The sequence below is a fragment of the Aspergillus foveolatus genome (genome assembly GCF_047715535.1).
Source record: "Aspergillus foveolatus strain CBS 279.81 unplaced genomic scaffold BDW70scaffold_12, whole genome shotgun sequence".
Classification (NCBI taxonomy): Eukaryota; Fungi; Ascomycota; class Eurotiomycetes; order Eurotiales; family Aspergillaceae; genus Aspergillus; species Aspergillus foveolatus.
The window spans coordinates 10,668-38,123 of record NW_027396076.1 but is presented as its reverse complement, the minus strand read 5'-3'; the positions used below and the strand labels follow the sequence as shown (position 1 = coordinate 38,123).

General features: G+C 46.2%; 13 protein-coding genes across 13 annotated transcripts; 6 read left to right on the top strand and 7 right to left on the bottom strand.

The window, feature by feature from the left end:
• Positions 1-49: 49 nt before the first annotated feature.
• On the bottom strand, positions 50-1,780 carry BDW70DRAFT_15280 (ethanolamine-phosphate cytidylyltransferase). The gene is made up of 4 exons (XM_073739510.1): positions 1,548-1,780; positions 1,374-1,491; positions 549-1,323; positions 50-502 (listed from the first exon to the last, which is right to left on the bottom strand). The coding sequence occupies exons 1-4, from the start codon at positions 1,669-1,671 to the stop codon at positions 182-184; spliced, it is 1,338 nt and encodes a 445-aa protein (XP_073597934.1). The 5' UTR covers positions 1,672-1,780; the 3' UTR covers positions 50-181.
• Positions 1,781-2,089: 309 nt separating this feature from the next.
• Positions 2,090-3,632, top strand: BDW70DRAFT_15240 (uncharacterized protein). Its single transcript, XM_073739440.1, has 2 exons — positions 2,090-2,679; positions 2,726-3,632. Exons 1-2 carry the CDS (start codon positions 2,432-2,434, stop codon positions 3,483-3,485), a joined length of 1,008 nt encoding a protein of 335 aa, XP_073597933.1. The 5' UTR covers positions 2,090-2,431; the 3' UTR covers positions 3,486-3,632.
• Positions 3,632-4,531, bottom strand: BDW70DRAFT_15248 (putative mitochondrial protein sorting (Msf1)). The gene is made up of 2 exons (XM_073739451.1): positions 4,243-4,531; positions 3,632-4,192 (listed from the first exon to the last, which is right to left on the bottom strand). Exons 1-2 carry the CDS (start codon positions 4,393-4,395, stop codon positions 3,779-3,781), a joined length of 567 nt encoding a protein of 188 aa, XP_073597932.1. The 5' UTR covers positions 4,396-4,531; the 3' UTR covers positions 3,632-3,778.
• Positions 4,532-4,871: 340 nt separating this feature from the next.
• Positions 4,872-6,317, top strand: BDW70DRAFT_131999 (thioredoxin peroxidase DOT5). The gene is made up of 2 exons (XM_073736086.1): positions 4,872-5,594; positions 5,703-6,317. The coding sequence occupies exons 1-2, from the start codon at positions 5,198-5,200 to the stop codon at positions 6,041-6,043; spliced, it is 738 nt and encodes a 245-aa protein (XP_073597931.1). The 5' UTR covers positions 4,872-5,197; the 3' UTR covers positions 6,044-6,317.
• A 157-nt stretch (positions 6,318-6,474) lies between these two features.
• Positions 6,475-7,545, top strand: BDW70DRAFT_131996 (putative NADH-ubiquinone oxidoreductase 21 kDa subunit). Its single transcript, XM_073736085.1, has 4 exons — positions 6,475-6,529; positions 6,605-6,677; positions 6,728-7,221; positions 7,278-7,545. The coding sequence occupies exons 2-4, from the start codon at positions 6,618-6,620 to the stop codon at positions 7,300-7,302; spliced, it is 579 nt and encodes a 192-aa protein (XP_073597930.1). The 5' UTR covers positions 6,475-6,529; positions 6,605-6,617; the 3' UTR covers positions 7,303-7,545.
• A 46-nt stretch (positions 7,546-7,591) lies between these two features.
• On the bottom strand, positions 7,592-8,534 carry BDW70DRAFT_131994 (DUF1761 domain-containing protein). Its single transcript, XM_073736084.1, has 3 exons — positions 8,266-8,534; positions 7,911-8,215; positions 7,592-7,860 (listed from the first exon to the last, which is right to left on the bottom strand). Exons 1-3 carry the CDS (start codon positions 8,279-8,281, stop codon positions 7,726-7,728), a joined length of 456 nt encoding a protein of 151 aa, XP_073597929.1. The 5' UTR covers positions 8,282-8,534; the 3' UTR covers positions 7,592-7,725.
• A 455-nt stretch (positions 8,535-8,989) lies between these two features.
• BDW70DRAFT_157975 (putative methyltransferase-domain-containing protein) lies at positions 8,990-9,785 on the top strand (the record flags this gene model as incomplete). The annotated part of the gene is made up of 2 exons (XM_073740445.1): positions 8,990-9,237; positions 9,290-9,785. The coding sequence occupies 2 exons, from the start codon at positions 8,990-8,992 to the stop codon at positions 9,783-9,785; spliced, it is 744 nt and encodes a 247-aa protein (XP_073597928.1).
• A 2,397-nt stretch (positions 9,786-12,182) lies between these two features.
• On the bottom strand, positions 12,183-13,418 carry BDW70DRAFT_131991 (NuoB/complex I 20 kDa subunit family protein). Its single transcript, XM_073736083.1, has 4 exons — positions 13,295-13,418; positions 13,050-13,242; positions 12,650-13,005; positions 12,183-12,594 (listed from the first exon to the last, which is right to left on the bottom strand). Exons 1-4 carry the CDS (start codon positions 13,335-13,337, stop codon positions 12,500-12,502), a joined length of 687 nt encoding a protein of 228 aa, XP_073597927.1. The 5' UTR covers positions 13,338-13,418; the 3' UTR covers positions 12,183-12,499.
• Positions 13,419-14,172: 754 nt separating this feature from the next.
• BDW70DRAFT_15145 (uncharacterized protein) lies at positions 14,173-15,053 on the top strand. Its single transcript, XM_073739293.1, has 3 exons — positions 14,173-14,327; positions 14,373-14,669; positions 14,715-15,053. Exons 1-3 carry the CDS (start codon positions 14,283-14,285, stop codon positions 14,898-14,900), a joined length of 528 nt encoding a protein of 175 aa, XP_073597926.1. The 5' UTR covers positions 14,173-14,282; the 3' UTR covers positions 14,901-15,053.
• Positions 15,054-15,205: 152 nt separating this feature from the next.
• BDW70DRAFT_148663 (ACP S-malonyltransferase) lies at positions 15,206-16,480 on the bottom strand (the record flags this gene model as incomplete). Its single annotated transcript, XM_073738900.1, has 3 exons — positions 15,206-16,239; positions 16,295-16,411; positions 16,459-16,480. 3 exons carry the CDS (start codon positions 16,478-16,480, stop codon positions 15,206-15,208), a joined length of 1,173 nt encoding a protein of 390 aa, XP_073597925.1.
• Positions 16,481-17,759: 1,279 nt separating this feature from the next.
• Positions 17,760-21,536, top strand: BDW70DRAFT_131988 (putative nuclear pore complex subunit Nup133). Its single transcript, XM_073736082.1, has 3 exons — positions 17,760-17,808; positions 17,858-21,094; positions 21,141-21,536. Exons 2-3 carry the CDS (start codon positions 17,944-17,946, stop codon positions 21,458-21,460), a joined length of 3,471 nt encoding a protein of 1,156 aa, XP_073597924.1. The 5' UTR covers positions 17,760-17,808; positions 17,858-17,943; the 3' UTR covers positions 21,461-21,536.
• A 35-nt stretch (positions 21,537-21,571) lies between these two features.
• BDW70DRAFT_131986 (uncharacterized protein) lies at positions 21,572-22,739 on the bottom strand. The gene is made up of 3 exons (XM_073736081.1): positions 22,329-22,739; positions 22,078-22,234; positions 21,572-22,014 (listed from the first exon to the last, which is right to left on the bottom strand). Coding segments are annotated over exons 1-3 (429 nt in total). The 5' UTR covers positions 22,330-22,739; the 3' UTR covers positions 21,572-21,743.
• Positions 22,740-23,391: 652 nt separating this feature from the next.
• On the bottom strand, positions 23,392-24,920 carry BDW70DRAFT_15091 (S-methyl-5-thioribose-1-phosphate isomerase). Its single transcript, XM_073739227.1, has 3 exons — positions 24,859-24,920; positions 24,274-24,807; positions 23,392-24,220 (listed from the first exon to the last, which is right to left on the bottom strand). Exons 2-3 carry the CDS (start codon positions 24,798-24,800, stop codon positions 23,608-23,610), a joined length of 1,140 nt encoding a protein of 379 aa, XP_073597922.1. The 5' UTR covers positions 24,801-24,807; positions 24,859-24,920; the 3' UTR covers positions 23,392-23,607.
• Between the last annotated feature and the right edge of the window lie 2,536 nt (positions 24,921-27,456).

Genomic DNA, 27,456 nt, shown 5'->3' with positions numbered 1-27,456 from the left:
ATGTATATCTATTCTAGAGAATGTATATCTATTCTAGTCTCTATGAAGAGCGTAATCTTTGCTTCAGCAGTAGATACTCACCCAGAGAGCTATGGCATGTTATTTCATACTCATATCTGCTTTAGCTCCAGTTGAAGTTGGTCTGCCTGAGTAGCCGTTTATGTGGGCAGAATGGCTCAAGCTATTGGGTCATTGCCGCTTCTCTTGACTTGACTTGGTCCTCGATCACTGCCTTCTGCAACTTAGCGCGCTGTCTCGCTTCGTAAGCCTCTCTGCTCTTAAGGATTCGTTCAACTATTTCGCCAGCGTTCACATGTTGAAAAGCGTGGTCGGTCGTTTCGCGAAATATGCCCATCCGTTTGGGAGCAGCATATGGATCATAGGTGAGCGGGATAAAAGTAGTCGGACCGTGGTAGACGACGTCGGGAACGCCCAAAGGCATTGCTTCTAAATACGGCTGACTTGGTGAGAATGGAGCAGAGAAGACCACGGCGTGTACGTACTAGAAATTGTTAGACCAACCCGTAATGGAAAGGATGGATGCTTACTCGACACTGAAGAACGCATAGGCCCCTCTCAAATATGTTCATGATAGGATAATTCAAACCTTTCCAGTGGTTTATTACATCGTCGTCATGAACGCCAGCCACAACGTAAGCTGGGCCAAAATCTTCTCCGTAGGTCTTAACCCTTTGCTCTCTCTGTTCTTGGTCGTACCAGCCGCGTTGTCTGCCATTAAATTCCTCAATTGCTAGAACTTGGCGAAGAAATTCAATATGGCCGGAAGAGAAAAGGTCAAACCCTCCATCAACATAGACAATCCGCTGGCCCGGCCTGGGGGGCTTTCCACTAACAAGCTTATCGAAGCTCCCAGACTCGTCAAGCAAAGCCTCAAGTTTTGCAGCGTTCGAGCCTTCCCAAACCCAGACCTGAGAGCCAGGTTGCAGGCCGGTCTCGTCGGTGGCGTAGTCCTTGAGCCTTTCCTGAAGGTACAACGCACATTGTGCGCGCTCTTCTTCGTTACCAGAGCCTTCCTTCCCAGAGAGCGTGCCCTTCACGCTCTTGACAAAATGGCCCTTTGTACAAAGAAGCATGCGGCCAACGAGATCCGTGGTGGAGATACCGGGAGTTCTTTTGACTACCTTGAAGCGACCAGCAGCCTTGACAAATCGATAGCAGTCATCTCCATTGCTATCAGAGGTAATATCGTCTCCATGTACGACGTACTTGCAACCGTAGTGCGATACCCAGGGCAGGGACGTCACGTACGGAGCATGAGGAATACACTTTGTCGCCCAGCGACATGCTTCTACTGCAGCGATCCTTGACTATTATCAGCTACACCGAACGAAGAGGATGTGGCAATAACCAACCGCTCCTCTAAAGTCATGACCGTAGGCCCTTTGTTTTCCAGAATCGCCTCGTCAGAATGTACTCCGACTAGAAGTTCGTCTCCTAGTCTACGGGCTTGGAGCATAGCTCCTGCGTGTCCTACGGGTATATGATTAGGTTGTATCATACAAGAGTCGGCGATGACTGATCCCTACCATGGTGACTAAAGTCAAAGCACCCGTCCACCCAAACACGCCCCTCTGCTATCGGGACATCATCTTGCGGGTCAACGGGCCATTCCCCTCGACTGGGAATCGTCTCTTCGGGCGAGGCTGTCATTCTGCTTGTCAGGAAAGCGGTTCGTGATTGATGGCGCAAAGGTCTATCAAGGGCTAATTAGTCTTTAACACACGACACTCGATGGAAGATGATCAAGGGCTGGATATATAAGAGGGGCTGAGAGGGGTATGGATTGCGGAGAACAGCATCCTGACCGCCCTCAAGTCAGGTAATGCCATCCTTGTCGGACCAGGCACTGCGCCAAAAGAAAGCAATGTTCCGATGCAACTGTTATCCAGCGTTCAAGTACTTGCGGTGATAAACAACATCTGGAAAGGCTATCACTTCCACTTTCAAGGTCAGAACTACTGTATATCATGCGAGCTTAGACGAGCAACCGTAATTTGGTCTCTGAAGTACCCTATATTGATACATATCCATCGAGTATAGAAAACAATGAAGGATTTCCTCGAACACTAGCTGAATAACATCAAACAATCTGATAATTTGGATTCGAAGTTAAAAATCCTGTACAGGTTCTGAGTTCAGAGCCCTGAAAGCCAGCGCTGCGCAGAAAGTTTAGTGCCCGTTATGGTTTAGTGCGGGGATTTACATCGTAGGGCCGTCTCGTGGCTCGCAGCCTCGGTCAGGGGCCAGGGGCTGTGTGGAGAAGCGATCTGATCATATCTTAAGCGCATTCGGTGGCTATGAACGAGTGCGTGCCGAGCTCTCTCTCTCGCAACCCCATGGGCAACGTACACCTGATATCAACTTTTTGGACTTGTTTCACTACTCATATTGAAAGCTGGGATCTTTGCTCATGTCCGCTGGCAGGGGACAAGGCTCCTTTGGGAAAACCATTGATATGCTCCCCTCCACGTTCGCGCCGACGCTGTCCCGCAGAGACACAAATAAATCCATAGGGCATGAAGCCGGATCCGGATCTATCCCTCCTCCATTGATAAGTGGTGGGGGATCTCTTGGTCCACAGAGTGCAGCTGCGATCTACCAGCATATTCAGGACATGGCCACGAAGCGAATATCTACACTCGACTACCTCAGAAAAGCGTCAGTAGGTTTCCACTCCGAAAATGCATATGCTAACAAGTTGTAGTCACGAAGGGCGCATTTATTGGTTTAACACTGTTCATTATTCCCGGGCTGACATGGGCCGAATGCCTTATTTCGATGCTAGAAAGCTTACCCGGCGTGCAATCAATTATCTTCTCCTCGGTCTGTCTATCCCGGCAATAATCGATGTTAGCACAACATCAGGCGAATATTTACGTGCGTTGAATGCGCTGTTGATTGAATTCGAGGCGTTCCAGCAAGTGCATCCGCCGGAAGGGAGTTCATCGTCTACGCTTGCCCGAGCACGCATACCACAAATGTTCAAGCGCGCCACCCACGGTGGAACGAAGGCTAGAAGGGCAAGCTCGGCAACGGAGATTGGTCTTCCCATGCAACATAGTGACTCCTCTGATCTGAAAAATATGGCAGGAAGTGCTGCCTCATCGGTTAGCGCAGCTGCTGCGAGTGTGTCCATCCCAAATTCGGAAGCGTCGGAGCTCTTACCTGGAGAGGAGTATTCGTACCTTCTGACACCCTCGCTGCCATTTGAGCCGGACTACTTTGAGACATTTGTGACTCTGTGCGACGTCTTGATAGACTGCTATACTCGTCTTGTGACGTTAATATCAACGCCTGCAGTTTGCACCGTTGCACTAGGAGAGTTATTCACAAAAGCGGATGCCAAAATCCGAAAAATTATTGTGGCGGGCATGGTGCGCGAATTTGAAGATGCAAGTCGGAACACTGCTAGAACTGAGCTGGCTGGGGTCAGCCGTGTCGTATTGGGGGGTCTTCTAGGATAGCCACTATAGGTATTGTATCTATGTACAGCTCTATTTCGTGCTCTCGTAGTACCTCAAAAGAGAAAGGCAAGTCGCTCGCTTGAAAAACATGGCAAGGGATATCAATAACTTTTGAGAACACGTGCCTCATGAGCTCGGTAAGTTGAGTAAAGAATAAGTGCGATGGTCATGTCATCAGTATGCGATGAGAGTATCTTTTAGGACAACGCCGAAACAACCACACGCTTAGGAAACGAAAGAACGCCATTATGCAAGCTAAACGCTCAATAACGTGATGCAGGTATTGCGACTGATCATGCCACACTGGATTCAAGAGCGCGCTGCTCGCTGAAAACTCGTCGACTCATCTCAAGGACGGCTTCGAAACCTTCCCTGCCACGTTTGGCATTTTCTCTGAACCGCTCGACGCTGGCCTCTTCCACCTTGTTCTTAATCTTCTGCCAGCCTCCGCAGAGAGCAGTTATCTTCGCTTCCTGCTGAAATTCGGTCTTAGACGAAGGGTTTGCCACGGACGGTTGGTAGATGACAGTCTCGCGCACGTTCAGAACATTGGCCCATGTAAGGTTTGTCGAGCACATTGTTACTTTCTTGGAAATGGGGTCGACATATGAAACCTCGTAGACATGGGAGGTCGGGCTACCTCCAAACAGCGACGATACCCATTGCGGTACTGATTGGTTGCATGTGATCAATCGCTCAGTGCGCAACTATAAACAGTTAATCATGGTCAACCGCCAACCGCGTTGATCTGACTTACAATTCCTGTTTCGGGGTCCACCCCCCGCGAGAGAGTATCTACCCCCACAACATGCGTCGACTTATCATTCCAGGGACAATATTTCCTCCAGTTGGCGGTTGAAACCTCCTCCCACGAGTAGTCGAACGTGCAAAGAGATGAAAAGACCTTCATTTCCGATAAAGCACGGCAGAAAACACCGGACCCGAAAGAGCGGAATGGTATTCGAGGTGCTTATACTTCAGGTGAATCTTTAGAGATCGAAGCGTTGATATTTGACGGAAGCAGCTCCTGATGGATCACCAGGCAGAGCGGTACGGGCGGAATTTGAGTCGGAGTGAATGCAAAAATTGGTGATACACAAAAGAGCGAAAGACCTCACAGGCAGTTAGTTTATAGAGGGAACCTAACCCTTGATAAAGGGCAAAGTATGAGTCGATAGTGGCGATGGAATGGAAGAGAAATTTTAGTGGTGCGGTTCCTGTTCTCCAGAAAGGTCCACAGAGGTTTGACCAGGGACGACAGTTCCACCTTCGACATCGGGAGTTTCCGGCAGAAACCGAATCGTGGCAAAGCGCTCATCTGATCCAGCACACGTCTTAACTAATACAGTTGCTTAATTTATAACTAAGTTAATCACTATATCATCGGCTTAATTAGCAAATGTTCTTCATTAAATATTACTATCTACATGTACCTTTTCTAGATATACGGTTGGAGGTGGTGGATGAAAGATGATTCGAATATGTCCAACACACATACATATGATTTTGATCTTATTCACTATGAACCCAAAACATTCGAACCATCTGCAGTCAAATAATGCCTCCTCTTATTGAAGCTAGTTCGCTTCCGGGAGTATTGCAGATCAAGACCTAGAGCTCCCACCCTTGTCAAGGTCCGACACTATGCCTCTTTAAGCACTTAGGTAAAAGCACGAATCCTCTTAGAGACACACAGCACAACTCCCGCTTACATGCTGCCAAGTACGATAATCAAAGAAACAGGGCAGTCATACCTTTATGAAACCATTTCTATAACCTCTAATTCGGCAATCACACCTAGTCTTTCTCCAACCACAAACAAACCCAAAATGGTTGAACTGCGAAAGCGCAAAACGACAGCACCACCTCCAGTGCAGTCGGCGAAGCGGACTAGAACCAAGGTGCCCGCCACTACATTAAAGCCAACCGGAAACACAACCGCCTCAACTTCTGAAAATATACTGAGGGTTGGCGACGTGGTGAACTTGAATGGCTTTGGTGGTGATTTTGAGACAAATGATGGCAGAAAGACTACCCTTAAGAGCCTCGTTGACGAAAGCAAAGCTGGCGTTGTGCTGTTTACTTACCCCAAGGCCTCTACCCCCGGCTGTAAGTCTACTCTGTGCGCTCGATGGTCAGGTATCAACTGACTGCAATTTGGTTTTATCATTCGCTCCCCACATCCTGTTCGACAAACCAAACGCTGACATACCCAAGGTACAAAACAAGCTTGTCTATTTCGTGATGGGTTTGATAAGTTGACCTCAACCGGGCTGGCCATCTACGGCCTATCGGCAGATTCGCCAAAAGCCAATACTAACTTCAAATCAAGACAAAATCTGCCATACCCCCTACTCTCCGACACAGCGTCAACTTTGATTGGCGCCATTGGGTTCAAGAAGTCGCCTCGGGGAACCATCAGGGGTGTTTTCGTTATAGATAAAGCAGGCAAAATTCTTCTTCTGCAGCCAGGTGGTCCAGACGCTACTGTGGAGGCCGTGCAGCAATTGGTTCTCTCGATGCCAAAAGAGGTCCAGGGCGGCATAGCCGAGACCTGAAGTTTTCCGGTGTTGGTTCTACGCATATTCGGTCTTCGTTGTTGGCGCATCTGATATCCGCATATGACGAATTGCAGCACCGAACTATATCGCTGTATAAGCGAACGAACACCTATTTTCAGTCTGCATCTATGTCTGGCGTTATTTCTACTGGAAGAGCCTCGAGGCGAGAATGTCGCCATCGTAGTGACGAGGAAGCTGTGAGATTTAGTTTATTGCCTTGGTCGCTCCTAGCACAGACACAGTATATTTATGGACTCGGTTTAGATAGAATGGATAGATATTACTTGTCTCACGTTTTTAGAGAATACCTTGGGAGTACTCCACGTATTTAGACAGCTTACCATTGCAGCGAATATGATTAGCGGAGCCGCAATATCTATTATTCCGAGAATCATATCCGCTCCTTTTGTCTTTACCTCAATGTCGATGTGCCGTCGCTCAGATAACATACATTTCATTTCCCAGGAGTCCAACGGGAGTAAAGTAAGTGCTTTCAATTATGATACCTAGACTGCTACAGTTATTATACACCAGTAGTCGTGCTAACGCATCAAGCAGAATACAGCCCATCATGGCCCGCAACGTCGTGAACGCGGCCAAGTCGGCATCGAATGTCGTTTCTATCAGACATGTGAGGATCGTGAATTCTCTTCTTCCAATTACTTCTAATCAGCAGCGTAGAAATACTCTGTTCAATCTACTGGGTTATGGGAGCGCCTCCGCCGTCTACTTGCTATCGATCCCGAACGGTCAACCGGTGTGCCACTGAACGCTCAATTCCGTCTGCCCACCCCCGGAGCTCTTCCCCCGCTCTCTTATGATGACCCCGTCACGGTTCCAGCCGGCGACATCGCTGACAACCCATACTGGAAGCGTGATGTCCGCAGAAACTACCCGAGACTCAGCGCGGTGAACCAAGCGGATGCTGTTGGCCTTCTTACCGTGGGAAGCCAGGCTGCGCCTAAGGAAGAAGTCCTGCAGATTGGCGAGGCGGGCGAGAAACAGCTGGTTTCACTCAAGCAACATGGTGAGGAGCGGGGTTTGGCGGGTTTATTCCAGAAGGACAAGAATGGCATCAGAGGCGTCCTAGGTCCCAACGGTTTGCCGCCAACACCTTGTAACTTGAACTCTTCTTCAAAGTATCAGATCGACAATGATCACGGATATCCAAATGTGTACGTTCTCTTTCGCATTGTCTGTCCAGATATTACCGTGGCTAATGTCATAAAAGGTATCCTTGCCGCACCTTTGCATAAGACTCTAGAGCTTTGTTTATAAAAGACAATGTATACTGTGTTCTCTGTTTACCTGAACTTGTAATCATTACAATCTTGTTTGCTCATGTAGATGAGGAATGGCTTTTCCGTAGAATGTGGCCATATGAATATGGTGTGTACAATTAGCAATACTTCCATGAGGGGTCAGTTTACTGGCTAGACGTTTGTTTGGCTGCTGGGTTAAATCTTAAGATTTATCGTAAAATGCCTCTTCAATCACAAATGGACGGGATACTAGGTTCTACTTGATTGATCTTGTGGTGGGAAGCGCAGAAAACGTCAGTGTAATTTACTTGTCAAGAATCATTCCACGAACTAGGCTAAAAACATAGCATCATCGAAGTTCAGTCTGATTACAGGCAGACATCACAGCATACAGTGCAAATAAGTTCAGAAGCCTATTTAATCAAATGGGTTCGTGCGTGTTCCCCACCAAGTGAGGAACAAACTCAGGCCAACTGTCTCGAAGACTCTTGCGACGGCACCGACGGCAACAGTGTCTAGAGGCCTCTTCTCAGTAAATATCTGACTGACGAACTAAAATATCCGGTTAGATAGCATGCGTAGACTGGCAGCGGAGAACATACACTGGGGGCGGAGCTGGCGAAGAAAATCAAGCTACCAAGGTAGGCTGCTCCTTTATAGCTAAGGGTGCCAGTCGCATTAATCAGAGCCGCAACTCCATAAGTCTGCACGGCACTCCCAACAAGGGAGCTACCCCAAGCTGCCGCAGCTCCAGCAGCCTCCTTAGATCTAACAAATTCCTCCTTCGAGTTGGCGGCCTGGGCGCGGTGATATGTATCGCCAAAGACAGGGGCCAGGATGCCCAGAGATGCAGTGTGGGTAAATATGGTTCCCGCAGCAATAGCGGAGGGCTTCACGGGGGGTAGGTCTGCAATTCTTAGCGTTGGGATAGGAATAAGGGAGTCGTTAAAAGCTCACAGTGGAGTGTAGCCATTGTTGCTGATTAGATCTGTTAGATATTGTGAATAAAGTCACTAAAGTAAATAAAGCGATAACAGATATTTGATTCAGAGGCAATGTACTCTTTATATAAGATTTTTGATATCGTTAAGTGACATAATGTAGGCAATGACCGGCAGTGCAAGTAAGCTGATCTCAGTTGCATCACAGAATCTATGTGGCCAGTGACGTCGTCATGATACAATAATACCAGCCATTAACAAGAAAAATGGAAGAGCTTAGTGCACTCCGCCATGAACCAATAGTTCAAGATCATTTCCTGAGAGAACATGATGTGGAGGGGTTCCTACGGTATTCGCATGACGTCGATTACTTGGTACTATACTCAGATGTAGCTCTGTTTGTGGTCCAGGCCTTTCCAGTCTGTTGGCAAGCTTATATCCATCGACCCGCCCGAACATAGAGTAATTTTGAGACTTAACTATCAGCTTGCCAACTGAGAATATATGCTCTGTATTGAATGAAAAATTCTATTGCATTTAGTAACAGCTTGCGAAAGACAACCCTGTAAGTAGTAGATCTAGTACGGAACGTTCCGTCTTTGCTAAGCCTAGATTCCGTTCTGCATAGGAATAGAGCGGGTGGGGCCAGAATATTTCTGAAAGTCCGCGAAAAATCCCGACAACTGCAAGCCGTCATTTATACGAAAGCGTCTCGCAGGAACCAGCTCTCAGTCCTGCCCATGGAAGATATACACCCAGGTTCGGCTACTTCAGATGACCCCCTTGATATAAGCGAGTCTTTGGTCCCGGCAAGAGAGATCAAGCAAGCGGGGCAGAGCTATGTTTCCTTTGATGGTCTCCTACAACGGCCATTACTTCTCAAGGAGGATTTGAAGGAAGGATGTGGTGGTCAGCTGTGGCCAGCCGGCATGGTCCTGGCTAAATATATGCTTCGTCAGCACCGTTTCAGTCTAGCTGATAAGACAATGTCTGTCGCCTCCACATATCACTAGACAACAAGTCCGACTGACTATCGACAGTCTTGAGCTTGGAGCTGGAGGCGGGCTTGTTGGGTTAGCGGTTGCCTCTGGATGCGAAGTTGGCCCACCTCAAATATATATTACCGACCAAGTGCCAATGCTTCCCCTTATGAAATCGAATATCGCGCTTAACAACCTCTCCCGGAAAGTCAAAGCCGCGGTCTTAGATTGGGGCGCCACCCTTTCGGACGAGATCCCCCGGCATCCCGATGTTATCCTCGCCGCTGATTGTGTGTATTTTGAGCCTGCCTTTCCACTCTTGATATCGACGCTGCGCGATCTTTTGGGTCCTGAATCCGTCTGCTATTTCTGTTTCAAGAAACGTAGAAGGGCAGACCTTCGGTTCTTAAAGCTAGCAAAAAAAGCATTTCAGGTCACCGAGATCGACGACGACCCTGAAGCCGGAACCTACAAGCGCGAAAATATCAATCTGTACACAATACGATCAAAGCCCGGTACAGGGCATCATTACACCGATGGGCGGGACACTGTGTAGTTTCAGATGACATGATAAAATATTTGTGGGTGAGAGGAAAGTCAGAAGTTGCTGAATTGCTCTAATGAACAAATACCAGATATGGTAGAAATCTACAGTTTTATCGCATGGGCCCCATTCCTATCACTTATCCCAGCAATTTTACTCCCATTAATGTTCATCATGTCGCCTTCTTTCCCAATCAATTTGACCCCGGCCTTCTTCAGGTCTGATACAATCTGCTGCTTTTCAAGTGCTTTTCCAGACCGTTGCTTATTAGAATCAGCAGACGCCTGAGCCATCTTCTTTTGCCGGCGTCTGAATCTCGCCTTGTCTTCTCGGGTCATTTCCTCCTTGGTTACGGGCACCCCGTCTCTCATCACGACCTCACCAGTGGCTCTCGTGGTCTCGTTTGGTGCATAAATCTCCTGAGGAGCGAGTGTCGCCGATGCGCGTATAGCACCACCGGCAGTAGGTTGAGCATCCTCCATAGTAATTGTTGCCACGTCCGTAACCACATTGATGCTTGCCTGCGGCGCCTTAGGTTTGTAATGCCAATTGGAGAGCGTATCTAGTTGAGAACTGATCTCCTTCCAAAGGTTGGTGATTTCAGTGTGCTCTTTCAAGAGCTTCTGGTGATTCGGGTCAACGTAATTTGGATCTGTTGTCCGAATATGGTCTGTTTCGTAGAGCTCCGCAAGGCCCTGCTGCGGTTTGCTGTCTTCGAGTTCAACCCGAGCCTTTTGGGTATGTTGTCGGTCTAACAGCCCGGGCCGGCGGCGTATGACTTCGTCGAATTCTTTGGCTATGATTCGCCTCTTGATCAACTCCTCTATACTTTCAGACAGTTCCGTGGTTACCACAGGCACAGGCTTTCCAACCCTCTCAAAATCCAAGTCTTCTTCTATGAGTGAGTTGACAGGCCTCTCCGCTGCCCGAGCCTCGCCGGATACCATCCATTCTTTCTTTGCCACATTAGCAGCTTCTAAGCGTCGAATCTCATCTGCAATGCGCGCGCGCTGCTTTTCGTGCGTCGACTTGTGGGTACGACCATCACCAGGCTCATTGTCACTATCTTGGATTGATGCCTCATCATCGAACAAGTCACGTCGAACATCCGCCATTGCACGATCAATATCATTGTTAGTAATGCGTGGCTGCGTTTTTGGTAACGGGCGTGATTTTTTAATTGACGCTTTGCGAGGTGGAGGTGCAAAAAAGTCAGCGTACATGATATCACTTGTATTGGAGAAACCTGCCCCAGCTGCAGTGGTAACATCTTCGTCCTCAGAATGTACCTCACACATATTATCAAAGGTAGGACCCTCTTCTTCTTCACCAGCGTCATCATCACTTCCACTCATGTCATCGTCAACCCTGACAGCTTTCTTCTGTTTTTGAGAAAGGGTACTAGGGCCTCCTGCGTCAAGGGGATTCGCATGCCAGTTGATATCTTCCTCATCACTTTCGTCCTCCACGTCACCCCGAGCATCTCGTTGCTCGAATAGCTCAGTTTGTTTATTGAAGTCATCGATGGAGAAAAAGCCGTCGTTCAATCCAAATCGATCTTCAACGTATGTACCACGGTTTTCATCCTCTTCGTCGTACGGATCTTCCTCTGATTGATGAACTTCATGATCGCTCTCCTCCGGGTCGCTCTGAGACAAGTCTTCAGCCTCACCGTTTCGTTCGCCGTCCTGCTCGTTGTCATCGCTGAAATCCTCCATGATATCCTCCAGCTCATCAGAAGCATCTCTCAAGGAGTTGATACCATCTTCAGATGGGCTTTCTTCTGAAAAACCAGGCTGTCGGTTGTTGGCGCAGACAGTATAATCGCGCTGTATTTCTTGATCGGCGGAATCAAAGATTCGTAGAGCTTGCTCCCACACTTGGTCTGAAGTAAATCCATCTACATATAATTGCCTGAGCCGTAAAATGGAGGCCGTTTGATGATCATCGTCAGGCCGCTTCCGTTTTTTGAGGTTTCGCTGACGAGTATTTTGAGCATCGCAGACAGAACTAGCAAGGGAATCCAAGAATATTTTTGCAGTATCTAGGACCTCAGTGCGCAGCTTTTTTGTCGGCCGAAGGAAGTCCCAGGGTGATAGAAGAGCCGAATCAAGCGGCAAAGGCGCCAAATTTGAGGTACCAGGTCCATGTCGGTCTTGAGTTGCGCCCATTGCTCAATAAAGCACTGGAAAAAGTCCTATTGTACGTAGCGGGGAATTGATATGAAAGAACGGCCTCTGCGAGCGCAAGCATAGGAGTCATAAGTATTTGTAACGTCGGGTCAGAAAAAAAGTCAGGTACGGCTGCCTCACTGAAGGATGTCGACCTTTGATGGAAAAAAAAAAGTGCCCAGCGGAAGATCTGAAATTCGGGACTAGCCACTTCCGGAAAAGTGACCGCCCTAGAGCCTGGAAGAATAAAAATACGTAGTATTCATAGCGGCACAAACAAAGACCAGCATGACAATGATAAGATTGTTGCTGATAACCTGGGTGCTCTGCAAAATTTAAGGAGTCCTTCTAACTTGATCGCAGTAGATTTTTCCACATACTTGACTTGCGGCCCATGGCATATTAGCCCTCTAACTGACATGATTAAAGGAGCGCCAATATTGATCAAATAGCGCTCACTAAAAATCCAGTTGTACAAAACTTTGCAAAGTAGTCTAATGTCACATCGCCAGTAATCCTCAGGATCAACGGCACATCTACTGAGAAAACTGAAATTCAACGCCGGTACCACATGCGAGTTATCCTCGTGTGCCTCATCTTCTTCTGAAGTTGAAATATGCCGTACATTAACGCCTCGGATGTGGGTGGACCTTGATACGGTTAATGATACAGTTAATGAACTGATGGAAGAAAGGGTCAACATACAGCCGGGGACATAGACATCGACAGGAACAATCCTATCACAACCACGGACAACCGAATAACTGTAGTGGTAATAGCCACCACCGTTTGCACAACTTCCCATGCTAATAACCCAGCGGGGGTCGGGCATCTGATCGTAAACCTGTCGGAGAGCCGGTGCCATCTTATTCGTCAAAGTACCAGCGACAATCATGACATCCGACTGTCGCGGTGAAGCTCTGAAAATGATCCCGAGGCGATCTTGATCGTATCTGGGCGTGGACAGGTGCATCATTTCGACGGCACAGCATGCGAGTCCAAAGGTCATAGGCCACAGCGAACTTTGCCGTGCCCAATTTGCCACTTGGTCAAGCGTCGTCCTTGCGTTGTTAGCGAACGTACAGTAGAGATACGGGTAACATACAGGACATATTGCATTGCACCCTCCTTCTTCTCCTGACTCGGCAAAGGTACCTCTCTCCGCACTTGGCCAGACGCAGTCAGCGATTGCCCGGCATTGCCTTGTCGCTCAAGGGCCGTTGCCGCCCTGAGTGAGGACGTCGAAAGCAATTCCACCCGCTGGTATTGAGGAGCACACAAGGCTCGATTCGGGCGCACTGCCAGTGGTCAGCACGAGTAGTGAGATAATGACAAACATCAAATGTGTACCATGAAGAGTGCGTGCGACCGCACGACCTGAGAGCGAAAACATGTCCTGGTTCCTTTTTTATCAGAAAATTGAAGAAGATGAGTGAGTTGGGCAGTGTCGATGTTACGGAGTTTGGCCACTCGTCAATTGAAATTCATTCAGTATCAGTGGCTACAGAGGTTGGACCCGGATACAATCTGCGCTAATGGCTTCAGCAGGCTGCCGAACCCGGTCCGCTGTGGCCAAGAGCACCCTTGGGACACAATATTAATTACAAAACCTAAGTCCTCATTGGGTTAACTCATTACACATTACTTGCATATCTTAAGATTGTGAACTACAGTTACCAAGCCTGTTCTGTAACTATATGTAAACTCTCTTACCAAAAGCTACGATTTGCAACCTCTGGAGATGAACTGGAAATCAGAATGCAAGGGCGCTGAATTCGTCTACAGAAGACGCCCTGTCAAATTCGTGGATTAGTGATATTCTTTTTGGAGCACTCAGTATCTGCAGTTCGTCTACCCTGTACTCTCCCTGGGTAGCACTGCTGTGAAACATCTACCGACGACTTTAAGGCTTATAGCTCAGTCGCGATTGCCATTGTGGATTGACTGAGAACAAAGCCGTGTCCAGGCCTTACGCCTCACAGAGCGGCTGGTCATGTCATCTGGCATCGCTGCTTCCTCGTAGGCGGTCAGCGCCTTCCACTGTATCCACATGGGCATTGGCCAAACTGCGCTTGCCATGAACCTGGCTAAGCTACCTGTGCGCAGGCCGGGGTGCATAGACCGTGAGCATTCTAACAGGCAAAGGATTGTTTCACGTCGCAAACCCAAGCCTCCTCGAAGCCAATGCCAGTTGAGTGGTTTCTCAACGCCCTTGGCTAGCCAGAAATACCATCCTCGGATATATCTCGGTCGTACCTTAAATCCGTTGGAGTGGCTCCCAAACTACATACTGCACAGGTAGTTCGATTAGCTACAGAGCAAGTCTTTGCCTGTCAAAATGCCAGGGCCAAAGATAGCCTGTATTGGCGTGATTGGAAAAGCTGTAAGATCTCCGACCATTTCGTTAGTACAGTCTGACGGATTGAAGGATAACCCTTTACATGTATCGCTCTTTCCACCATACCTTGGATCAGCGATTGATTTCTCGTTCCTACTGAACTCCTCTCTCGATATAATTGAAATACGCCAGAAGCAAACATGTGTTGATCAGGACCTTGGGTTATTGCAGGCGGTTGATGAGAGACTAGCATCCTATGGCTGGATCACAACAACCGGGGTAAAGTTCCTTATTATAGTTGATTTGATTGGGGATCAGACCTCATCAGTCATCAACGAGGTCCGGGGAAGCGTACGTTCTGGCATTCGAGAAGCTGACCTCAAACCGGTAAGTACTACTTATTCTTGAGATAACGTTTACTAATCGTAACAGGCCTTTAGAGCCCTTCAGGCGGCCTATATACGACTACTCCAAAACCCATTCTATTCGCCAGATGACCATGCCATAATCAACGGTGCTGTGCAAGGTACAAGGTCATCACAGATCACAGACCAGAGATTTATTGCTGAAGTCAGCCGTATCGGTAACTCGTGGGCAGCTGTCACCAGTAATTTATGATGCCATGAATTGCTACTACTATCTAATGCGTGGTGAACACACCTCCGACGTTAATTATCTTCAAGGAAATAAGCACCTAGCTACACGGTCACGTTTCCCACAATTCTGGTTCTAGCACGTTGGATGTATTAAATACAAGACTTATGCCATCACGACATGGTTCTGCTAAACTCATGCACTGTGGGATCAATTCTTCGCAAAAACAAGCTCTCTGGCACAGTTCGACCACTAGCGAAGCCAAAGAACACAGTCACCGAGGATGCATGGGCAATCAGGAATATACCACAGTATCGAACAGTTCAATCTTATATGTCTTTGTCCGTGTCTTCCAGTGCAATAAGTGTTTCGTTCACATCGCGCGGATCACAAATGGCCCAAACTCCACCTCCCTTAGCCATCACCCTCCCAACTTCTTTCCCCACCAAATTTCTTCCAACTTTCCCTGGCCCAATGCCAACCCAGCGCTTCACTCCCCGCTCCTGATCTAAGTAGCGGATGCTGTCCCACCATCTTACCGTATCGACGCATTGTCGTGACAACAGCTCCTTCAGTCTATGCGCAGAAGTAAACGGAAGACTAGAGACATTTGACACACACGGCATATCAGCAGGAAAATTGACAGTGATTCTTTCAAGGGCGCTTCTCATGTACTCTGCGGCCGGAGTCATTATAGGGCTGTGAAATGGGCTCTCGCTCTTCAATCTCACCGCCCGGGGGTCGTGGCCGCTAAACTGACGAAGCTGGATGAGCAATGTCTTGATCCTTTCAATGCTGCCACTGAGTACTATCTGATTTCTGGAGTTTATGTTTGCAACCGCGACCTCTTTGTGATTGTCCGAGCTGGAATTGTCGTGCGTGTCTGAGAGTGAAGGCCTCAGAAACTCGTGGATTGTAGAAAGTAGGTCATCCATATGTTCAGGTTCACACACTAGAGCAACCATGCCATACCGTTCACCGGATCTGACGGTGGCCTGTTGCGTACACTGCGACATAATCTCAGCCCGGCGACGAACTAATTTCAAGGCATCTCTGAAGTGGATATAGCCACCGGCCACCAGTGCGGAAAACTCGCCTAAGCTATGTCCAAGGGTGACATCCACCCGATTTTTCGTATCGAAGCCGAACTCCGTTTCAAGTATCCGGAGGATTAGCACCGACATTGCCATTATAGCCGGCTGTGAATTTTCCGTCTTGTTGAGTTCTGAGTTTGGCCCGTCTGCGATTATATGAGATAGCCGGAAACCTAATATTGAATCCATCTCTTCCAGAAAATTCCCCGCAACACTGGGGAACCTATCAATCCAAGGACGGGACATTCCTACTCTCTGCACCCCATGGCCTAACTCCAGGTGAGCTACAATTTAAGTCTTCGCGAAGCATGGAGCCCAACTGACCAGGGAAAAAAAGGGCGGTTCGTAACGGCTGATGATTATTGTAATGAGAAATGCATCTTCTTAGATACTTTCTGTTCGGTTTTGCGTTTATCCTCTTAGAGTAACGACTAACCAACCCTGTACCTTTGTAAGTATATGTGAATCGATTTTTTCATACTACTCACCCCAATTGAGACGTGTGAACATTGCTGTCAGGATTATAGATTCGGGCATTGACAGCCGACGTAAAGCTCAATAATAGAAACACAGCCACGGAAATAAAGAGTAAGCATCATGATCCTGTAATTCTTGATATAGCATGCCTGCGTTGTTGGGCAATATCCAGAGGAATGTGCACAAGTCAGAGTCATGGAGTTGGTGCGTACTAATAGACACGGTCATGTGATATATATCAAATGCGGGGGTCGACTCCGCATTCGCTCAAGTGCTTCGAGCCTTTAGGCATATAATACTATGCATTAGTTCTACTTAACGATAGCGCTTTGGTTTTCCGGCTACGGGGCGGTCGAGGAGTTGAATTTTAGTCAGAGTACTGGCGGAAGCTGGTTTCGGAGAATCGTAGTGGTAGGTAGGATAAACCTTCTTGATGATAAGGGGTCTGCACTCTTCATGACTTTCCTTGTATTTCAGCCTTTTAATTTCAGCTTATTCTTACTTCCATTTCTCAGAGCTTACTCGGCATTGTTGTCAGTGCACATATTTCAAGCAATAACAAAGCTCGCTTCCAAGCCAATGAAGGGGATACATATAGAAGGTTTATCCTTGCTAATATCCCCAGCAATAAGTGAAATAGCCATCTGGAATCCTTAAATTTGTGCATGTCCCTGTGCTCTAGTGCGTGTTGTGTCAGAAGCAGACACTCACCGCCAGGTATTCTTCAACGTTATTACTGGTCCATCGGAACGCAGATAAATTACTCACTGACCGCCTTCACTGGAGCTCAATAACTGTTTCCGCAACAGAAACGCGCAATAGCACTTGAACATTAGGGTCGAATGCTTTGCCGTAGGAACTTTCACTTTTCCGACGCACGCACATTACAGTCTACTTTGAATGCGTCTAACTTCTGTCTGCCATATTGACGATGTTCGCGCCGAAAGCAGGGTCCACAATCACCCTGCGGAATCCGCGAAGGCGTCAGCGTACGAGTTCTGGCGAGTCCATCAAGGCACCAAGTGCTAAAAGGCAACGATCAATTCAAAGCCAAGACGATAATTCCAATACAGGAGACCTAACATATGGCGCGCCAAATCACAGATCCTCGATACCTACTGCGACTACTGAGGTTGGCTCGACGCCCGCGCCTGACGGGCAGAACCAAAGAAACATTCCGATAAGGACCTTCAACACGACAGAGAAGCGAAAAGGCGATGTTTTAAGCCCTATCATACTGGTTGGTCCCTTTCTGCTGTATAGTTTTCTGCGTATGTTAACTCTCGTTCAGTCAAAAACAGATTTCTATACAGTATCCCAATTGCCATGTTTACCTGACCAAATCCGTAACCTCCGTTCAGGTACGTCTAGTCCTGAATATATCCATTAGCCATTAACTCATAGTATTAGAAAATTGCAGATGTTCTTTCGCCGCCGGCCATGGGTATGGGCTTCTTATCACTCAACTCGAGGCCATCATTTGGCCGTATTCAACCATGGTCTCATCGCCCTTACCTACAGATGTATATAGGCTTCCTATACCTGAAGCCTATCGGGATACCAGCGACGTACCACCTTTGGGGGTGATTTTATCGACCGCCGCCAGTTCTACTCCCGGATTGATGATACTAATGCCCCATAATGGAAGGATCATATACTGGGAGACCGTGTTTTGCGCCGCATCATTGAGTCTTCCACGACAGAAGCAAACAGGGCTTCAGGGATATGTCCCAGGGATGCTTTCAGGTGAATATGCGACCGACATAGTGAACGGGGAGCCTTCAGGTGTTATAGTCACATTTTCTACTGGGCGAGTTGCTCATATTACCCTCAGGGATTCTCAAGGAAAGCCGGCCGTGACCGTAAATTTCTTGAAAAACCCACACAGCACTGGCGGAATTGGATTTCTTGACGGCATCAAGAATGTTTTCGGGGCCGGTTATTGGAGAAAGAAAGTTGCCGCTGTACGAGCAGGTGAATCCTTTCAGCGGGGTCAGCGAGATATCATAATTGCAACATCAGCAGGTCTGGTGGAAATTTGGGATACCCACTGGAATAATGGTAGTATTCTCAAAAACCAATATGACATCAAAGAAGACCTACTAGCTGCAAGCAGGAAGGATGAAGTCTTTGACTATGAAGTCAAAATCTGGGATCTTGCAGTTGTCACCGGTTTACGTGAGGACAGCAGCAATTCATGGGAGATATCGGTACTGGTTGGCCTGATTTCGGGGTCAAATATACAAGGCGTGTTCGTGGCTCTATTGCGGCTGTCCGACGGGGCTCGCGTTCTGTCAACAAATCCTATCAGTTTGCACACTTTTCCCACCGATTCACTTCATCTAGAGCCTCGTCTCTTCATCCCCAGACCTCATGAGACGGCATTCATTGTGATTGGACAATCTATAATCTTGCTATCATTAACGGACGCTGAAGGTACTTCGAGTTCACAGCTCCTAATTGACAATGGCCAGCCACGCACATTCCACGACTCCATCAACTTCCGCTCTGGACAGGCCTACAAGGTACTAGGATCAGGATTCGAAGATCAAAGTGAGGAGTATGCAAACCCTTCTTGCTTGCTTATGATTCGAGAGTTCGGCGTGGTCCGTATCACTGCGCTACCTCGGCAGGAAACCACGGAGACTGCGCGAATCTCGGCTCAGCATAAACTCGAGCAAGCTGTATTCTACGGTACGATGTTAGGCAACCCACTGAACTTGTCGAGCAAGGGCGATCTGGATTTTCCTGTCCTAGAGATTGAGGAAGCCACTCTAGCGATCTGTCAAGAACTACTGCGGTCTACCTCTAAGTTCATCCCTTCAGCCGCCATATCTATCGATCAAAATCTGAAATTACGCTCAAAGGCCTTGGATGATCTTTCTCGGATCTTACTTGACCAGAATAAAATCCTTGATCGGCGGATCTGGTGGGAGCTACTATGGGGAGCGGAAAAGCTTGCGGCTCAAAAGGCAATATGGAGGCTGGAAGCGAGCGCCAGGAAGCGCAATAGTGGTGGACCGACATTCCTTGCGCACGTTTTGGGACTGATGAATGAAAAGTTCAAAACGAAGCTGGACGATACAGACGATCCAGTACGGCAGTGGTTTCTGTTTGACAGTTATCGAATGGAACATATAGTGCCCTGGATTTTCCATGCGATAAAACCTCAGAAAGGGAATACCTCAAAACAGATGCGACGAATGTCAGAGCAGATCCTGGAAGCCGGTGAGTTATCTCTAGCGGTGCTGGAGACGGCTTTCAGATATCGGGATGAGCATGCTAGCCAGTTCGGAATTGGAGATGGATATTTGGAAGAAGGGGTTTTGACCACCAGTTACGAAGGTCTTCCAGAATTCTGGACTTCACAGAGCATCAGCTATTCTGAAATTGGGCATTTATTAGATCTCGAACTTGACAGCTGCAGAGCTATACAGCAAACTTCAACCAGCTCTGACGGAGCAGATCAACAAATAACTGCGAAAATTGCGCGAAACAGTGCCAGGCACCTTCGGATAATGGGCCAAATGTATTCTGAGCGGATCCGCTGGCTCTCAGCCCAAGAAGACCAGAAGCTGATCGATGAGGCTTCCGCAACCAAGCAGTCACACATCAAACAGCGGAGATGGCAGCTGTTTAAACTGGCTGGCATCGGGCAACTAAATGAAGCCATCGATTTGGCAGAGAGCTTTCACGACATGAGCGCGCTGGTGGAGCTTATTATTGAACTCCAAGACCAAAACAAGGTTATGTTTACCAACGTAGATACTCCGGACGGTGTCGAGCTCGACAGGAAAATATCCCTTTATTTCGAGAAATTTGGAGACGCCTGGGCTGACGCTTTCTTTGGCCGTCAGATATCAATGGGACAGCCAGGGATCCTGTTTTCAGCCAAAAAGTTCCAGTCGTTTGTTACACGGTTCTTGCATAAGCATCAGCCTTATGCTAGGCTCAGCTGGATTAATGATGTGATCGGTGAGGCCGATTACGAATGTGCTGCAAAGACTTTGGAGCATCTTGCTCTCGAACAAGAACAGGATGTCTGGGGTCATCGAGTCAAACTAGCTTTGGCCAAGCTCTCTCATCTAGCAAGATGGGAAAAGGACGCGCCCAGCGATACTCGGGCTTTGCAGAATGACATTAAACGCCTCGAGGGTCTTGCGGAGATGGGCGCTGTGCAAGAAGTCATTTATTCATATGTCTCACCAGTGTTACGAGATGCTATCGATCAGAAAGCCGAAATCGACCTTGCGATTGACCATTTTGCAAAATCCACTGCCCAGAAGCTACCATCGCTACATGAATTGCTCAAGGAAGCTCTCGCTGGGGTGGTAACTAGGAAAATGCTGAGCCTTGACCAACTTGTGGACGTATTGACGCTTATCGATCCAAGCCAGGATCCAGATATTGGACAGAATGACTTTTCGGGGGATGAGTTCCATTTAGCGTTACGGGTCATTCGGCTGGGACTCAATGCTCAGGGAGATTCAATTTACAGCCTTGCACTCCAAAAACTTGTTTGGCGAAGATGCATTATCAGGGACAAGTGGGATGCTACGGGTGGGACAGCTGAACAGATGGGAAGCGAAACTGAATCCCCATTCACCGCCACTGCGCTGTCTCGAACCCTTGCACTGTGCCTCAATGGTAAGTACCGGAAATTCTTGGATACTTGTCTTACTGACTTGCATAGATCGTACGGACCCCAGCAATCCTCCACTTTACCGCCCCACTCGTCCACAAGATGTGCTTTTAAATGACACTGATTCTGCCCTTATTTCATCACGATTTCGTCCAGAGCAACGAGCCCGAATTATTCGCGACCTTGAGCGAGAAAATTCTACTCTTCTACGATATATTGAAAAGAGCGAACTCGAATGTTGGTTCAAGAGTCTTCTCTCCTCCGCAGAAAAAGAAAGGACATCAAATGACGCTTTTCAAAACGCCTGCAGTATGGATGCGGAGAGCTCATTGTCCCAAACGAACCGGAAAGAGCGGCTTAGCTGGCTCTAACTAAGACGCATTAATGGCTACTGTTATAAAGTACTCTAATCGTTTACCTTTCCCTCCGACTTCCATTTAAAGCCGTTGTACAGTAGAAATCAAAAACGGGTCGTGAATCAATCAATATGCCACTTCAGAAAATTACATACATCCAGATCCCGCCGTGTCTTGACATGCTTTTTCTTCGACATGTGTTTTGCCCTGTTGCGTTTCCCAATCACCAATACATCGTTGTACGGTCAAGCTTGTAAACTTCGGAAAGCACAAGCTTGGTGCTCATAGTTACAGCCCATCAGTTCACCCCGGAATTTTTGTTAGCAGCTTTCTCGGCCTCGTCATTGCCACTAATGCCGCTACTGACACTATCAATCTTAGTTACAGGAGCCCCATCAATAGTGGTTTCAGATGAAGGTCCATGCAAGTCTTCTTCAAAGACTGGCTCGGGCTCGACTGTTTCAAATTTAGTTTTGAAGCCCGCCATGCCTTGCATGCTGCTATTCGAATGACGCCGGGTATTCATGAAGCTGTATTCATAGTCATGAATCTCTTCTCCTGAGCGGCCCCTAATGAGGCGTCAGTGATCATCATAAGCAAGAGTTTACGGTGCTGAGAGCATAGAGACCTACCAATTTCCTTTACCTCCCCCGTCCTTCTTGGTCTTTCGGGGGTCAGCATCAACAGGGCCGGATTTTGCAAAATAACGAGGGATATTCTCGGTAGGAGCAGTCACTGCATCCTGTGCCGAGGAATGATCACGGTCGTTGACTTTGTGTGAACGTGTCACTGCATCTACGTTAACTGATCAAGGCTCAAACCAGGTAAGTTGAAGACGCCAATGGTTTCTCCCAAGAGGACAAGGGGAGAACAAAGTACACACTTTTCAAATCAAGTCGAGTTATCCGTTAGTCTTGAACCTGCTATTTCTTCTAAAGGGCGCCCGAGTCAATCACATATGCAAACAAACAAGTCTTTTGGCGAACAAGAGATAAATAGTTGGAGACCGGGCCGGCGGGAGGGGTGAGCAGAACCAAATAGGCAGGTGGTCATATGATTCATGCCATCATAGTATGTTAAGTTGTACAAGTCTCCAACCTTACTGGAAGAAAGGTGGTCTTTCAAGAATGTGGCTTGGAGAATTTTCCAGTGTCAGTACAAGATAACAGCATACTTCTTTTCGGAAGCTTCACGGGCTAGCCATAGTGTATTAAAGTATTGTGACAGCATGAACTCGTACCTAAGGGCTGCTGGGCTGTACGGGAACGAGCACACTGGAACAGCCGGGTGCCTTAAAGAAATTACAAATATTACATTGTATTGCTTGTGGTGATCCTGGCCTCTATTCTTTGACGGTTTGCCCTTTGAGGCTCATGACCTCATCCTTGCAGTGTATTATGTGGGGATTAACATCGCCTTTGATGCATGGCTTCCAAGAAACCCGGACCGCAGTAGGGTGAGTAATGCTCGGCAAAACCAACTTGGGAGCACGGTGCCACTCCAGTGGTCTGGTTGCAACCATCACTCCTGTGGTTCTGTTGTCCAACCCTAGAGATCAAGTATCAAGTGTTTCTCCGAGGTGTAAGAGGACAAGTCTCAGAAGTCCGGCAGCCTGCTCCTATTACGACCCCGCCGCGGCCCGCAGCTCCATCTACCCTATTCCACTTCCCGGAAGCTACTCCATACCACATTAGACGCACATTTCAAGGGCTGCTTATTTGCTTTCTGCCTGCGTGGAGCAAATACGCCCGTATTCATCGCACCACCCCCGCCCTTCCCGGTCATGCCAGAAACAGCTGAGAAAAACGATACGGCTTCAGGCCTCAACCTTGCCGAGGTATTTGGACTCCTAGTCAACTACATTTTAAAATAAGAATTACACCTTTGTTGTTCAAGAATCTTAAAAGCAGGCACTGACCGTCAACTCTCGCTAGATCTTAAAGGACATTTCAAGGTATATACGGCATCTCGTAATCAATTAGAGGCGTGCAGCTAACCCTCGTTTGTAGTGGAGAGCAAGCAGCATCACGCCTTGAGCAACACCTGAGCGACCTAGAGAGCAAGATCGATAGCCTTCTTGAATCGCAGGACGAAAGCGCTGGACCAACGCCGGAGAATGCCTATGCGAACAGGCAGTCAAGCTCCGATGTGGAGCAAGTTGATCAATTAAAAAGCTCTTCCAAATGAAACCGACCATCTGTGTCCTTTTCTGCGACGCCCTTCTCCGTGATTATTCCGTCGATGAGTTCAAAGGGAGTAACATCGAAAGCAGGGTTCCAGACATTGATCCCCTCAGCCGCTATGCTGATTGTTTCCAATCTCACATCGCCGGTGGCATCGTCTTCCCGCGACCCTTTAACTCTCGTTACTTCCGAAGATGGTCGTTCTTCTATGACAATATCGCCGCCAGACTTCGTAGCCAAATCAATCGTCGTGAGTGGTGCAGCAACTAGAAACTTGACTCCGTGGTATCTAGCAAGGACTGCAAGACCGTAGGTACCGATCTTATTTGCTGTATCTCCATTGGCTGCCACCCTGTCCGCCCCAACAACGATCGCGTTGACACTAGTCTCTGGCCTTGCCAATAAAGCTGCCGCCATGGAGTCTGTGATTAGTGTTGCCGGGATTTTATCATGAACAAGTTCGAACGCGGTCAATCTAGAGCCCTGGTTGTAGGGTCTTGTTTCAGTGCAGTATGCATGTTGCAAAGTATTGTTGGCCATGAGAGAACGTATCACACCGAGCGCAGTACCGTAGCCAGCTGTTGCAAGGGAGCTAGATATACATCAGCATTCAACATTCAGCAGCATTCTTGGGGTTTGAACTACCCCGTGTTACAGTGCGTAAGAACAACGGCTTTATCATGGTGCGTGGGCAAGGCATTCATCAATATCCATTTGGCACCGTTTTCGCCGATCCTTGTATTGTCCTCTACGTCTTTTGCCAGCATACCCTCAGCAGCTTGAATAAATGCATTCACAACGTCTTGTGCTGTTGAGCCCGGAGTCTGGGATCTCCCGGAGACGATAACTTCAAGCTTCCGGGCTGCATCGCTGAGATTGACAGCAGTCGGTCGACTGCTCACCAAGTATTCAAGCCGTTCCATAATGAAAGCCGCTACATCCTCTGCCCTGGTTGAGATCTTATTTCGTATGGAGAGTTCGTGAAGCTCGGACGCGAGCGAAAGGGCAGCCACAATGGCTATAGCAGGTGCCCCGCGAACTTGCATATTCTTGATAGCTTGCCAACCTTCCTCGCTCGTTTTGATCTCAATGTAACGCTCCATAAATGGTAGTTGCAGTTGATCAATGATGGAAAGTTTACCATCTTTATATCTGATGGCCTCTAGAACCATTTTGGTGCTGTAAGTCGGCTGCAGTTAGTGATTGAATTTAGGCGCAAGTTCCACTTACTATACAGCAATCCAGGATATTTGTTCTTATTATATGAGTATCTAAAGTGTTAGTGGTTGACGAATAAATGTTGGACTTCAAACTCTTCAGAGACCCTCCTACTAGAGAATCCTATCATAAATTTTCTGTACAAAGGCCCTATCACGATAACGCAATTCCCGACAAGCCCCACCTATTGATGACCGCCCACCTCATTGACCTTGATCGCGCTTATTAGATTGAGGTGATTTGCAACCACTCACCATTTTTAATTTGATAAAATTGACTGTCCGAAAATGGGACATCTGGTTAGTAAGTAATATACCAGCTAACTATTTTAACTAAGCCTAACTAATTATAGCTACCCTTCTCTACTTAGTAAACTAACGTATTTCACAGGCGAGCGACGCACACAAGCGAGTGGCGCACCTCCGTATTCCATATATACTGGTGTCTTTTCATACTCTGATATCTCAACAACAAGTTGGTTTAGAGATGTATAAGTATATATATAGTCTATTTATGTAGCCTCTATTTAGGTATTAGAGAATTTATCCTGCTATAATAAGTTTTCTTTTGGTAATATAAATTACAGCTATATTTCTGGTATTTAAAAATATTTTACTATTCTGAGAGAAAAACCTAAGGTTATAGACCATAAAAATAAGATAAGTATTATTATAGAAGGATATGTTATACCTCAGTTCCATAGGATTACTTAAACCTACTTGTTGTTGAGATATCAGAGTATAGAAAGGTGCCATTTTATATGTAATACGGAGGTGCGCCACTCGCTTGTGAAATACGTTAAGAGAAGACTGATTACTAACTTCATTAATTTGTAAAACAAAATATGATTGATTGGTGTGTTCTTATGAAGTGATGATTGTTGTTTTTGGTAGTTAGGACGCCAGGAACTAAGATATTATTACTGTCAGATAAGGCCAAAAGAGTCCTTCTTAGGAGTCGGGCTCAACAGGTCCTAAGGATATTCTGAGATCAGACAAGGTAGATTGAAATGCAGTAACTCGACGATGTTGGCTATCTTGGTTGTTCCGAAAATAAGACACGAAGTACAAAACTAATTACATGGTAAATGAGCGTCCTTAAATACTCCGTATCGTCCTATCCATCATAGTCTCCGGCTATGTTGGCTCTGTCCTTCGTCAGGGCCGTCATAGTCAAGGCTCGGACGGCTATGTCCATATCTCTTGGCATCAGAGTCAGGGCTATGACCGGCTTCGGCTTATCTTTCTCGTGCTTTGTCACACGCTAGCTGCGGCACAGCAGGTCGATTGGCTGACGTCGTTCGGTCTTTCTGACAATTACCCTGCTTGAAGGTGGTATACAGAATTAGACTACAACAGAGAATTAGGCAACAGGACATAAGGCAAGGAAGGAAGCCATAACTGTAATATTATATATTATATAATATTATAATTATACAGGATGATAATATATGCTCCTCTGAGAAAAATTAATATCCTAGTTAATATATATTTCTTATTAATTTTCTCATTAGTCAATAAGCTTTTTATATCTGTCAAGGTCTTTAGTATCTATCTACTAATCATCTATTAGGCTATATTCTTCCTAATGGACAAGGTATTAGAAATAAATAGTTTTAGTTATAATTTCTGCAGATATAATACTTTATAGTATTTTTTTTTACTTTGTAATAATTAAGAATATTTAGGATATTATAACTATAGATTACAGGACATTTAGGTATTTAGGAATTATATAAATTATCTTATTAATCTATATAATTTATAAGTTTAAGCTAGGCTATAGAAAGAACTAGGTAGATTTTTAAATTATTCTACTAGATTAAGCCTATAGACCAGGCAGATAATGTATTTAATAATTTTATACGACTAGTATAGAGCTTGCTAATTTTTTTAGTAGGTCTGCCTGGTAATTAATAGCTATAATAAAAATAAACATAAATCTAATTTCTAATATTAATATTAACAAATTATAGACTTACTTATACAAGTATTTTATTTATATAGTTATATAATTAAGTATTTAAAATTGTAATATAGAATAATGCAGTTAATATATAGGATTTTACTAGAAATAACTATAATAGTAAAAATATAGTAGACCTATATTTATCAAAAATATTATTATAAACTATAAACTATTAAAATATATAACCTTAAACCAGGACAGGCTATTTATATTAAATTCTAGTAATTAGTAATGTAGTATCTTAAATATTACTTAATAATTTAGTTAGCTTTTTCTATATATTAGAATTTATATACTATAATCATTTATAGCTTAATCCCTGCTTAGTCTGTTAATTATGTAAAGAATAAATAGGAAAACTAACTACCTATAATATAATTTATATATAATAACTTAACATATAGTATTATAAAGATAATATTATTCAAGGCTAGCCAGGAATACTATCTAAATATATATAAAATATTAAGAAATATACTAGTAGTAAAAGAGGCTGATATCTATATTAGATGAATATAGATAATCTAAACCTAGCTAAAAAGGGACCTTAAGTAAAAATATATAATAAATATTAGAGAAGGACTAAACCTGAAAAATAGAAGATATTCCTACTCTATAAAATTACTAAAATTAAATAACTAA

What these genes read in the sequence shown, in the direction of transcription:
- BDW70DRAFT_15145 (XM_073739293.1), top strand. Translation starts at nt 14,283, where the DNA reads ATGCCAGGGCCAAAGATAGCCTGTATTGGCGTGATTGGAAAAGCT. An exon ending in TTGGCGTGATTGGAAAAGCT is followed by an intron (nt 14,328 to 14,372) that starts GTAAGATCTCCG and finishes GACGGATTGAAG; the next exon opens with GATAACCCTTTACATGTATC. An exon ending in GAGAAGCTGACCTCAAACCG is followed by an intron (nt 14,670 to 14,714) that starts GTAAGTACTACT and finishes TAATCGTAACAG; the next exon opens with GCCTTTAGAGCCCTTCAGGC.
- BDW70DRAFT_15280 (XM_073739510.1), bottom strand. Translation starts at nt 1,671, where the DNA reads ATGACAGCCTCGCCCGAAGAGACGATTCCCAGTCGAGGGGAATGGCCC. An exon ending in GTCATGACTTTAGAGGAGCG is followed by an intron (nt 1,324 to 1,373) that starts GTTGGTTATTGC and finishes ATAATAGTCAAG; the next exon opens with GATCGCTGCAGTAGAAGCAT. An exon ending in TATGCGTTCTTCAGTGTCGA is followed by an intron (nt 503 to 548) that starts GTAAGCATCCAT and finishes AACAATTTCTAG; the next exon opens with TACGTACACGCCGTGGTCTT.
- BDW70DRAFT_131991 (XM_073736083.1), bottom strand. Translation starts at nt 13,337, where the DNA reads ATGTTTTCGCTCTCAGGTCGTGCGGTCGCACGCACTCTTCATG. An exon ending in GGTGCAATGCAATATGTCCT is followed by an intron (nt 13,006 to 13,049) that starts GTATGTTACCCG and finishes TAACAACGCAAG; the next exon opens with GACGACGCTTGACCAAGTGG. An exon ending in CGATGTCTATGTCCCCGGCT is followed by an intron (nt 12,595 to 12,649) that starts GTATGTTGACCC and finishes AACCGTATCAAG; the next exon opens with GTCCACCCACATCCGAGGCG.
- BDW70DRAFT_131999 (XM_073736086.1), top strand. Translation starts at nt 5,198, where the DNA reads ATGCTGCCAAGTACGATAATCAAAGAAACAGGGCAGTCATACCTTTAT. An exon ending in CAAGGCCTCTACCCCCGGCT is followed by an intron (nt 5,595 to 5,702) that starts GTAAGTCTACTC and finishes GACATACCCAAG; the next exon opens with GTACAAAACAAGCTTGTCTA.
- BDW70DRAFT_15091 (XM_073739227.1), bottom strand. Translation starts at nt 24,800, where the DNA reads ATGGTTCTAGAGGCCATCAGATATAAAGATGGTAAACTTTCCATCATT. An exon ending in CTTACGCACTGTAACACGGG is followed by an intron (nt 24,221 to 24,273) that starts GTAGTTCAAACC and finishes ATGTATATCTAG; the next exon opens with CTCCCTTGCAACAGCTGGCT.
- BDW70DRAFT_15248 (XM_073739451.1), bottom strand. Translation starts at nt 4,395, where the DNA reads ATGAAGGTCTTTTCATCTCTTTGCACGTTCGACTACTCGTGGGAGGAG. An exon ending in TGGACCCCGAAACAGGAATT is followed by an intron (nt 4,193 to 4,242) that starts GTAAGTCAGATC and finishes AACTGTTTATAG; the next exon opens with TTGCGCACTGAGCGATTGAT.
- BDW70DRAFT_15240 (XM_073739440.1), top strand. Translation starts at nt 2,432, where the DNA reads ATGTCCGCTGGCAGGGGACAAGGCTCCTTTGGGAAAACCATTGATATG. An exon ending in CTCGACTACCTCAGAAAAGC is followed by an intron (nt 2,680 to 2,725) that starts GTCAGTAGGTTT and finishes AACAAGTTGTAG; the next exon opens with TCACGAAGGGCGCATTTATT.
- BDW70DRAFT_131986 (XM_073736081.1), bottom strand. An exon ending in GGGGGAGGTAAAGGAAATTG is followed by an intron (nt 22,015 to 22,077) that starts GTAGGTCTCTAT and finishes ACGCCTCATTAG; the next exon opens with GGGCCGCTCAGGAGAAGAGA.
- BDW70DRAFT_131996 (XM_073736085.1), top strand. Translation starts at nt 6,618, where the DNA reads ATGGCCCGCAACGTCGTGAACGCGGCCAAGTCGGCATCGAATGTCGTT. An exon ending in ATGTCGTTTCTATCAGACAT is followed by an intron (nt 6,678 to 6,727) that starts GTGAGGATCGTG and finishes TCAGCAGCGTAG; the next exon opens with AAATACTCTGTTCAATCTAC. An exon ending in GATCACGGATATCCAAATGT is followed by an intron (nt 7,222 to 7,277) that starts GTACGTTCTCTT and finishes ATGTCATAAAAG; the next exon opens with GTATCCTTGCCGCACCTTTG.
- BDW70DRAFT_131994 (XM_073736084.1), bottom strand. An exon ending in TCGCCAGCTCCGCCCCCAGT is followed by an intron (nt 7,861 to 7,910) that starts GTATGTTCTCCG and finishes CGGATATTTTAG; the next exon opens with TTCGTCAGTCAGATATTTAC.
- BDW70DRAFT_131988 (XM_073736082.1), top strand. Translation starts at nt 17,944, where the DNA reads ATGGTCTCATCGCCCTTACCTACAGATGTATATAGGCTTCCTATACCT. An exon ending in CCTTGCACTGTGCCTCAATG is followed by an intron (nt 21,095 to 21,140) that starts GTAAGTACCGGA and finishes TGACTTGCATAG; the next exon opens with ATCGTACGGACCCCAGCAAT.